The following is a 10,290-nucleotide window of genomic DNA, read 5'->3' as shown; positions in this document are numbered from 1 at the left end:
TGTTTAGTATAGTAGATCATGTCATATAAATTCTAAATATGTGAAAAATTCAAGTAATCTTGATTTAATCCCCAAACTTGAAAATGAAAATGAAAAATATAAATCTTGTAGCATGGATAAAATCTCAAGAAAACCTTTCAAAAATGTTGAGCATAATTCTGGATACATATACATATTGATATTTGTGAATTTGAAGGTATTTGAAAGATTACCTTTTCAAATCGTTAATTCATATACTAGACAAGCTAGTAAAATATAAATTTTATGGGTCAAAAAATTATTTTATAACAAACTCAAATCCACGTCAATATTAAATTAGTGAAAAAGCAAATTAAGGTCTTGCAAAAATGCAACCTAAAGCCTTAAAAAACTTTACTTTAAGACTCATTTTTAATTCTTCAACTTCCTATAATATATAAAATAAAAGAAAATCTCTTTCTTTTTTTATATAGAATAAAAAGTTTTGGATTTCATAAAATCATACCCTTCAATATCAATTTTTTATTCACTCACAATTTATTTTAATTATATTAATGTTTCATGTTAAAGAAATTTTATTAAAAATAATTTCCAATCCTAAAGATGACTACACCCCACTTTTAATTTAATTTTAATCTTAAATGGACTCTACTGGTTTTAAACATATTTTCTAACGGTAAATAGTTGTGCTAAAATCTGGCTATGAATTCATTAACAAGAACTAAAGATATCATATCATACAGGATTATATGAAAGTTGATCTTTGCCGAAAGAGTAGACTCAGCAAAACCTCTAGACAAGCTAAAAAACTACTGACCTCTACATTTTACAGTTAATAATGATAAAGTGTTGCCTATGGGATTGCATTGCATGGAATCGGAAGAGCCTCTAAAAGCAGTTGATTCACTTGAAGTTAATCCAACAGAGCATTGGAAGAGTAATACAACAGTCTAGCAGCTTAGGTTCTGGAAGAATTCCTCGGGTATGGAAGGTGGACAGTACTTCTTAGCTACAAATTTGTACTGCGACAAAAGTAATAAACAAAGATTAGATTAGGACGCGTGCACTTCAGACCATTCCTCTGTACTAGTGTTCATGCTATGCAGAGAGATATAGAGAGAGAAACAGGGACAGAATGAGAATCTTGCTCACCTTATGCTGACTGTATTTCTCCCTGATTGCGGGTAAAGTAGAATTATGGCTTCCACAACACAGGCGATAGAGATCCTTTACACAGTGACACAAATCAACAGGCTCGTAAAGTGTGTAATGTTGCAATGTGGAATTCTGTTCCAGAAGAAATGGAGTATCAGGTATGATTGCGAGTTTAAAAACCCATGAACTAGAAGTTTCCTTATTTTTTAACACGTACCCACGGTCTCTTTGAAGGAAGAAGTATATATTTGGCCAGGAAAATGGCAGAGGCAGCTACCAGCGACGGAGCATAGCAAAGCATAGTATATTCCAGGAGAGATAATTCTGCAATGTAGTTGGCCAAGCATTCCAACTGCATTGATGGAACCTAGCAAATGATGCCACGTACATAACAACCAAAATAAACCAAAGATTTTAGGGATGGAGGTGATAGATATTATAAAAATCAACAATTCCATGGCCAGCAGAACAAAAATAGATACCTCATTGATTCCTTGAGCAGCACGAACAAATCGCCTACATGCATGGATGACAAGTCATGAAAACAGTATAGCATACAGGAATAATAGATAGGAGTTGATAACCATAAGTTGGTCATTACCTCAAAAAACATTTAGCTGTTGGGGCTGTCATTTCAAACTTCAAGTAGTTCAAAACAGTTGATTCCATTTCCAGAACCTGCAGCCATTAAAAATACTTAATGCTTGTGCAGGTTAGGAAAAAAAAGTACAGTGGCAGAATTATCTGTCAAATGCACTTGGGCATATGGACAACAAGAACAATACCTCATCTCTGAAATATGTGTTATCGGTAATGTAGCAAAACTCTTCCACCTGGGGTGCACATATTTCCTCGTATTTCCTGGCAATATCATCATCTTCCTTGTTAATACATGAGATAGTAAAATTTTTATAAGAAAAAAGAGGTGCCATTTATAGAACAAACAAAGACATCGCAGAAAACTCTTTCTTACGCAGCAACCATCATGCAGGCAATACCAAGCAGCTGCAGTCGTTGCCTGTTCATCACATTGCCAGACAGATATCGATCAATGTAGTTCACGGTCAAATACAGGGTATCTGGTACAAGCCTGTACTCTTCAGCTACCTACATTTTGAATTACAAGTTACAGCATTTGATTACTCATAGTCCATCTGAAGAAATATTTGTATTCCCATAACCCATCTATCAATCTAAAGAATGGTTACAAAAATTGATCATTCTTCAGATCACGTTGCAAGTTTACAAATATGTAATGCAATTCAATGATGTTACCTCCACAAGCCAGTCAACCAGTATTGCACGCATGCTGGCATTTATGTCTTTCTGAATTCTTTCCATGAAGTCTGTGGAGGGTCTTTTCTTCATCTAAAATCCCATGAAATTCAATAAAGAAAAGAATAACGATAAGTCCAGGCACGTACAGGTAGCACTCTGGAAATGCATTGCGCATACCAAGATCAAAACAAAACTTGAAGAGGATGACAGATTATACATGGAAGAAAGTAACTCATTTAGCAATGCCACAAGCACGTACAACTGTGTACTACAAAGGAGACTCATAATTCGCACATAAGCTTGAATACTCTACCTCAGATGCACGCAAATGCTTGTAAATATCACAGGCAATGGTTGCACAAAGCTGCGGATCCTGGTAATTGTCATCAACATTAACAATTTTATCATCTGTTTCCATATCAGTACGAGTATCTCTGATGCATACATTTTCTGCGCGCATATACAAACTAAATTAGGAAGTCTAGAAAATAAAACAACAGTTATTAAGATATAATAAAGACAACAGAAATGAGAGTGAAAAAAGTTAAAAACCTGCAGTTTCCAAATGATCTGAGATGTACAGATTGCTCAAGGTCTTCTTATTGATAGAATCAATTGCTATTATTTCATTGTTATCTATATATTCAACCTCGGGGCTCTTAAAAGAATCACAGGTGGACATTGATTCATCCAAAGAAATTGAAAGATCATCAGATTTACTTGGAGAAACATCATTGCTGCATGGAACAGAAACAGCAGCAACAGGAGGGACACTTTCGTCTCTTGTTGAGATAGAGATCACCTTACAAACACCAACAGCACTCGATTTCGCATTTAAGAATGCAGGTAAAGTACTGCTATTAGAAGCAGGAGGTCCCTTCTTCACCTTGGCAAATTTATTTGAGAATGGTGCCTGCATTTATGAAATTCAGTTAGGATCAACTAATTCTCTGAATACTAGAACAAACTCACAAGCTTAATCTGAACATCACAATAGAGGGAGTTAATTAGAACTTGAGAAGTTAATCATAAATCCAGTGTCCATGGTGACTCAACGAAATGCTGCTTTCTCAGGAAAATCAGAGCCATCAAGGGATCAAAACTTTCATAGTTGGTAATGCTTTGATCATGCCACCTTGAGGATAACATTATCAAAATCAGATTATAATGCAGTTTCTAAGTATGCAAAAAAGCATTAATTTCAACACTGACGATAACACTGCACTCTATACAGATCATAACACAGAAGCAGTTTTTGTCAAGATTCTGATCACCAGAATCTTATGTTACCAAGTATCCAAACAGTGACTTAATTGGATATCTTTAATGCACCTACAAGTAAGCAAATTATTCTCTCCTTTTCTTGTTAACAAATAATTATGCATTCTTTTAGCATTTACTATCTTTTTTTTTTAATAAAATGCAATAAACAAACCCTAAAAATAATCAAAACCTTCCTGGGCTAACAAGAATAAATAACAAAAGACCCAAGAAAGTCCGCATGCAACAAGAAATACCCAGAAGAAAATGATACAGAAAACCCATTAAATGTTTCTCATAATTTAGAAAGAGAAAAGAAACGAAAACAAGAAATAAAAAAAAAAAAAAACAACCCACCAAAGTAGATGATGGAATTAAGGTTCTTGACCCTTTTTGAGTCACATTCTTTTGATTCGTAATGTCACCAAGAGGGGCTCGTTTCTTGGCCAAATGAGGCGCAACCGCCGTGGCCTTGCCTACATTCTCTGTCGATGAAGAAGACGCGTGTCTTTTTGCAAGAGACGACGACGTTGAAGAGGAAAACGACGAACGGCGTGTCTGCGTCGACATTTTCAACCCCCTCTCTCTCTTTCTCTTCAATTTTAGTAAAGAAGAAACAGAGAGGGGATTTAAGGTAAAGGCGAGAGTTTTAAAAGGAAACAAAACAATCTTGGATTTTTTGAAAGAAAGCAAAAGGGCTCTGCTTCTCTTATTCGCGCAGAAGGAGAGGTTTTACTTTTACTGTTTAATATTTGTTTCTTACTGTTGAGGCGGGGAAGAGCTTGATTTGAATTGTAGAGAGATCCTGACCGTTGATTCGGGCTCGGTATTCGTTGGGAGCGTAGTTTTGTAGGGACCACTGTATCTGTATCGTGTTTTTTGGTCTTGTTTTTGGAGTGTCACTGACAAACGAGATTCCGCCACGGGGATAGAGATTTTTTATTTTAATGGGGCTTGGCCGATTTGAGTAGATGGTTTTGGATGGAAAGTCACAGGCTGTCTGTCGACTAAGGTTTAAAGTTTTGAATTCGAAATTCAAACGGTCACTAGATCCTTCAAATTTGTCTTCACAACGTAGACAAATTTGTTAATAATTGAGCTGCTCTGCGGAGTCATGTTTTTCCCATTGGAAAGTGAACTTTTAAATGCCAAGTATACAGGGCCAAAGTAAATTGTAAGTACCGTCCCTATACTATGTAGATTTCATCAATCGAGTCCCCCTACTGTTAATTAAATCTGTTACGTCCCTCTGCTATCTTTTTTGCTTGCAATTAGAATCCTCCATCCAAAAAGTTGTTTGCAAAGATTTGATGATGATCAGCCGGATGTTTGGAGCTTGAGCAAGTTGAATAAAACCCACCTCATCTTCATTTCCAGAAACTAAACAGAGGATGAAAAAATAAAAAATCGAATTTTTAAAACAAAAAAGGATAAATAATTATTAACAATCCAAAACTGTTGACTTGATTGCCTTCAACACTTACCTAGGCATTTGAATATATATATATATATATATATATATATATATATATATATATATATAGAAACCATAAATTCATCTCTATTTCCTTTTAAGTTGTAATTTGATTATGTTTCAAAATCCAATATATTCAGGAATGAGGTTTTTTTTAGTGTTTGGATAAAGAGTAATCACACGTTCACATCAATATTTTATTTTTCATAATTCATGAAATTGATGATTAGTGATGGAAAACTTAACACCTGCAAAACAATCCTTTTTTATGGGATTTAGGCATTTAAATATATATATAGAAACCATGGAATTCATCTCTATTTCCTTGTAAGTTGTAATTTGATTATGTTTTAAAATTCAATATGCTCGAGAATGAAGGTTTTTTTAGTGTTTAGATAAAGGGTGATCACATGTTCACGTTAGTTTTTCTTTCTCCGTAATTCATGAAATTGATGATTGGTGATAAAAGACTTAACACTTGCAAAACAATCATTTTTGTAGGATTTAGAGACCCTCTATTGATAAATTCAGTGACTTTTGATAAAGGATTGCAATAAATGAGAGAATCACCTTTAAATTATAAGAACAAGAGTGTTTGTTATTAGTTGTGTATGATAAATACTCTAAAAATACGAGTATGAATACTTAAAGAATAAAAAAAAAATATAAAGCATTTACCTGGGTGGTTCAGATGGTATATATAGCCTCTGAACTTTGTCATATTGCTTGAATGGATGGGTTGGAACATCATCTCCTCCAGATAACATCAATAAGGGATATATATCTCTTATATAATATTAATGTTGATGGAAATATGATAAGCCCTTAGAAGACTTTTATGCACCTAGAAATATAAGGAGATAGTCATTCTTGACTTTTAACATTCTATGTTAAAAGATATAATAATAAACAAACAAATCCTCATAACCCAAAAAGATTATCAACCCCATATATATTTGGACTTGGAATGATTCCTAAATTAAGGGTGATGGATTTGACAACTTGCCAAACTCATATATACTTGGGCTGAGCATATAGCTGAACCCAAGAATGTTGAGTCTGGTATCTCTCTAGACCCACATATACTTAGACTACAAGTAGCTGAATCCAAGAGTGTTAGGTTTGGCATCTCGCAGACCAACTGTACTTAGGCTCAGCGCGTAGCTAAACCCAAAGGTATTGGGTCTGACATCTTGCCAAATTCACGTGTACTTGGGCTCAGCATGTAGCTAAACCCAATGATGTTGGGTGTGCACCTCTTCATACCTATATGTTCTCGAGTTTAGTAGATAGCTGAACCCAAGAGTGTTAGGTCTGACATCTTGCTAGACCCATATATATTTAGGCTTAATGCGTTGTTGAACTCAATGGTGTTAGGCCTAAAAAGCAAGTTAGACTCATGTCATATGGGTTTGGCATTTTATCAAGCTTAGGTATGTTGGGTTATTACCTTGCTTGTGGCCTTTTTAATCATGAGTTTTTAAGCAAACACAAACACACGCACGCACATACTTGGTTTTTTCGAGATTTTAATACATACCTCTAAAGGGAGTTTAACTGAATGGGAGCTTGCTAGTTTGGATAAGAGATCTACCCTTCTATTCTCTTCTCTTGGAATATGGTCAATTGAGATTTTTATGCCTTTGTATTTTCTAGAGAGTTGTTCCTAGACTTTCACCGAGTATTTCATTAAAGGTCTCTGGTTTTAAATATTCATTGGCATTGTCTCATTATCAACTGGGAGTCATTGTGCAAATGGAGAGAGGAAACCTCCAAGGATTCTACTAGGCCCAATCTTGCTAGGAAAACTTCATACTCTAATACATCATTGGTAGCTAAAAATTCAAATTGAATTCCATACTCAAAGACATGTTCATGGGGGTCTAAATACCACCACAACACCATTTCCTTCAAAATTGAAAGATCCATCTACATATAGTTCCCAATGTAGGATCAATTGTATGGACTATGGGGGGGATTGTAGTTTCTCTTGAGGGGATCGATTGTTCAAATATTGAAAATGTTTATCTTGGATATCATTCTTAAAAGAGTATTCTATTGTGAGGTCTGTTAAGGCTTGCTCTTTAATAACTAGTCTTGTTTGATATAAAAGTCCATATTCCTATAGCTCAATCGATCATATCACTAATTGTCCAAACATGTATAGTTTGTGGAGAGTTTATCACAGAGGCTACTATATTAATATTATAACTTGATGAGCTTGGAATTATGATTTTAGTTTTCTAGAGGTTCTCACTAAAGTTAGGGCCATCTTTTCCACTTTTAAGTATATTATTTTAGCATCATTAAGAGTTCAATAAGAATAGTAGATTGGGCATTGCATGCCTTCCATTTCCTTTACCAATATAAAATTAACTGTCTGGTTAGAAACCCCAAGATAGAGAAACATGCTCTCAGTTTCTCTTGGTTGTGACAAGATCATAAAAGAGAAGAGATAAGCTTTAAGCTCATCAAAAGCTTTCTGGCACTTTGATGTCCATTTAAAATTGGTAATATTTTTCAAGATCTTGTAAAATGGTAGGTTGTATTCTCCTAGTTTGGATATGAATCTGTTAGGGTGGCTAGTCTCCTAGTGAGGTGTTGAACATCTTTGAACTTATAAGGAGTCGTCATGTTCAATATTGCTTGAATCTTCTTAAAATGGGTTTTATTCCCTTGCTACTTACTAGAAAACCTAAAAATCTTTCTTTTCTAATGGCAAATACACACTTGGAAAGATTAAGCTTCATCTTACATTTGCCTAAAATATAAAAAAAAACCTATTCTAGATCCTTCAAATATTATTCAAAAGTCATGTTTTTCACCAGCATGTCATCCATATAAGCTTTTATGTTCCTTCTAATTTTGTGTTTGAACACTTTATTGACCATCTGCTAGTAAGTAGCTCCCGTATTTTTCAAGCCAAATAGCATTGCCCTGTAGCAAAAAGTTCCTCTTCATCTTCTAGATACATAGGGATTTGATGGTACCCTGAATTAACATCCAAAAATCTTAAGAACTCAAGGCCAGCTTTAAAGTCCATAAATTTATTAATCTTTGAGAGAAAAAAACTATCCTTTGGACAGACCTTGTTTAGGTCAGTGAAGTCCACACATATCCTTTATTTTCCAGAGCTTTTCTTTACTATGATCATATTAGCCAACCAATCTAGATACATGACCTTGTGAATAAATCTAGCAGTCAACAGTTTATCCATTTCTACAATTATTGTTTGTTATCTTCCCCTTAAAGTTTCTTTTTTTTTTCCTGTAGGATAAAAGGGAAAGTCAGATTAACTTGAAGTTTATGAGAAGCTATCTTTGGGCTGATCCATGGTATATATGAAGTGTTGAATGAAAAATTAGCCTGACAAGTAAGAAGAAAGTCTATTTATAGGTTTTTATCGAGGTGGTTCCAAGGTGAAGCTTATCTTGGTGATAGCCCCCTCATTTTGCCTTAAAGATACTTTTATCAACTGCTATGTGGTCTCAATTCTAACCTCCACCCTCTCCTTCAAAAACCCTTAGTGGTCTAAGACCAAAGTCCTCTTACCTTTCAGATATACAAAGGCACAATGCCTTGATGCCCCTTGGTTTTCTCTCATGATAGCCACCCTCTTATGAGTAGGTAATTTCAAGACCAAATATCGTATGATTATGACATTATTTATTATGTGCAAAAGAGGTCTTTCTATTATGGTGTTGGAGGCCAAAACCATGTTTATCTATAATTTTTTGTTGAATGGTAAGGCATCTAAGGTAAGTGTTTATTGTGATTGAGATCTCCAAGACACCCTTTATTGGTCATGACCTTTTAATCCTAATTAAAAAGGTTTTTACAAAAGTCATCATTGAGGGATTTATCCTTATCTAGGACATCACATCTCTGAATAGGATGCTAACTTAGCTCTTATCATCTACCAACATCATCTTATAGAGTAAAAGTTATGGGTTTTGTTAATGAGTCGTTGTGAGGACATGTTTTTTTATACTTCCTCTTACCATTAGAAATATCTCCCTCAGCTGAAATGCACCCTAGAATCATATTGGTCTCATATAGGACTTGGGATGGCTAGTTGGGCAGGCTGGGCTCTTCCCTGCCATATTTTATATAGACATGCCTTTTAACAAATTGCTTTAGATAACCCTTGTCTATTAGCCTCTCAATTTCTTTCTTTAGTATGAAACGACCTTCTTTATCATGTTTTTTATCCTTATGGAATAACTCAAACTTCTTGAAGGCACGCGTGTGTGAAGGCAACACCATAAGAGATGGATAACAAACAAAGTCATTTTCTCTTAATGGTTGTAAAGATTTATGTAAGGTGACATTCAAGGGAATCATATATGTCCTCTTAGGGTGTTATATGTGATCATTTACTAGCCTTTTCTGACGTTTCTCTGCTGGGAGAGTAATTCTGTTTGAAAGGGTTTTTTTTTATCCTCAATCTTTTGGTAGAAACAGAAAAGCCCATACCTTAATATACTGGCTTATTTCACCCGTATATGACTTTTCATGACTTATTTCACCTTCAATAAGATTTTGTTTGGTAGAGCATACAAATCATTCCATAGAAAATGTTCATTCACTCCATTTATCAAAGCCTCTAAAGCTACTAGTTGAATCAATTCCTCTATCTTAAGCATTTCTTCATTGAACCTCTTCAAATATGCCTTAGTGGACTCCTCTCCTAATTGAGTAACGCCAAAGAGTTCTATGAAACTTCTCTTGAAGGGTTTAACAATGTTAAATCTTGACACAAGTTTAACATAAAGGTCATAAAAACTCGTGATAGAGCATGGCTTTAAGTTGTTATTCCAAGCTCATGTCGACCCTCTTAAGGTCATGAGGAGAATCTTGCACATAACATCATCATCTTGGCTAACCAACTCAAGGTTTCTACTCATATTTTGGACATGTTCTCATGGATCCACAAGACTATCATAGTTGTCCAAAAATCATATTGGTGGATTAATACTTCTTAGGGATGAGGGTGAGCAAAACTTGTATAGATAAATGTGATCATTTTATCTTAAGAGGACTGTAAACTTTATTTTGGATGTATTTACCTTTCATACTTCTTCTTGATTTTTATTGAATAGGTTTTGAGGAGCTGGATGGTTATATCATAGAACAATGGGATT

The 10,290-nt window shown here is 34.7% G+C and overlaps 1 protein-coding gene across 1 annotated transcript; it reads right to left on the bottom strand.

Annotated features, from left to right (window-relative positions):
- Positions 1 to 663: 663 nt before the first annotated feature.
- LOC7460975 (cyclin-A1-1) lies at positions 664 to 4,400 on the bottom strand. Its single transcript, XM_002306613.4, has 11 exons — positions 4,030 to 4,400; positions 2,965 to 3,325; positions 2,726 to 2,862; positions 2,410 to 2,502; positions 2,108 to 2,241; positions 1,920 to 1,995; positions 1,736 to 1,812; positions 1,617 to 1,650; positions 1,352 to 1,501; positions 1,132 to 1,266; positions 664 to 1,001 (listed from the first exon to the last, which is right to left on the bottom strand). Exons 1-11 carry the CDS (start codon positions 4,240 to 4,242, stop codon positions 930 to 932), a joined length of 1,482 nt encoding a protein of 493 aa, XP_002306649.1. The 5' UTR covers positions 4,243 to 4,400; the 3' UTR covers positions 664 to 929.
- Positions 4,401 to 10,290: the final 5,890 nt, after the last annotated feature.

The sequence above is a fragment of the Populus trichocarpa genome, chromosome 5 (assembly GCF_000002775.5).
Source record: "Populus trichocarpa isolate Nisqually-1 chromosome 5, P.trichocarpa_v4.1, whole genome shotgun sequence".
NCBI lineage: Eukaryota > Viridiplantae > Streptophyta > Magnoliopsida > Malpighiales > Salicaceae > Populus > Populus trichocarpa.
Note: the sequence above shows the minus strand (reverse complement) of the source record. Positions and strands in the feature narration are given on the sequence as shown.

Coding starts and splice junctions, on each gene's coding strand:
- LOC7460975 (XM_002306613.4), bottom strand. CDS start 4,242: ATGTCGACGCAGACACGCCGTTCGTCGTTTTCCTCTTCAACGTCGTCG. Junction 2,503..2,725: donor AGCATTTGCGTGCATCTGAG/GTAGAGTATTCA, acceptor ATGGGATTTTAG/ATGAAGAAAAGACCCTCCAC. Junction 1,996..2,107: donor GCCTGCATGATGGTTGCTGC/GTAAGAAAGAGT, acceptor TGATATTGCCAG/GAAATACGAGGAAATATGTG.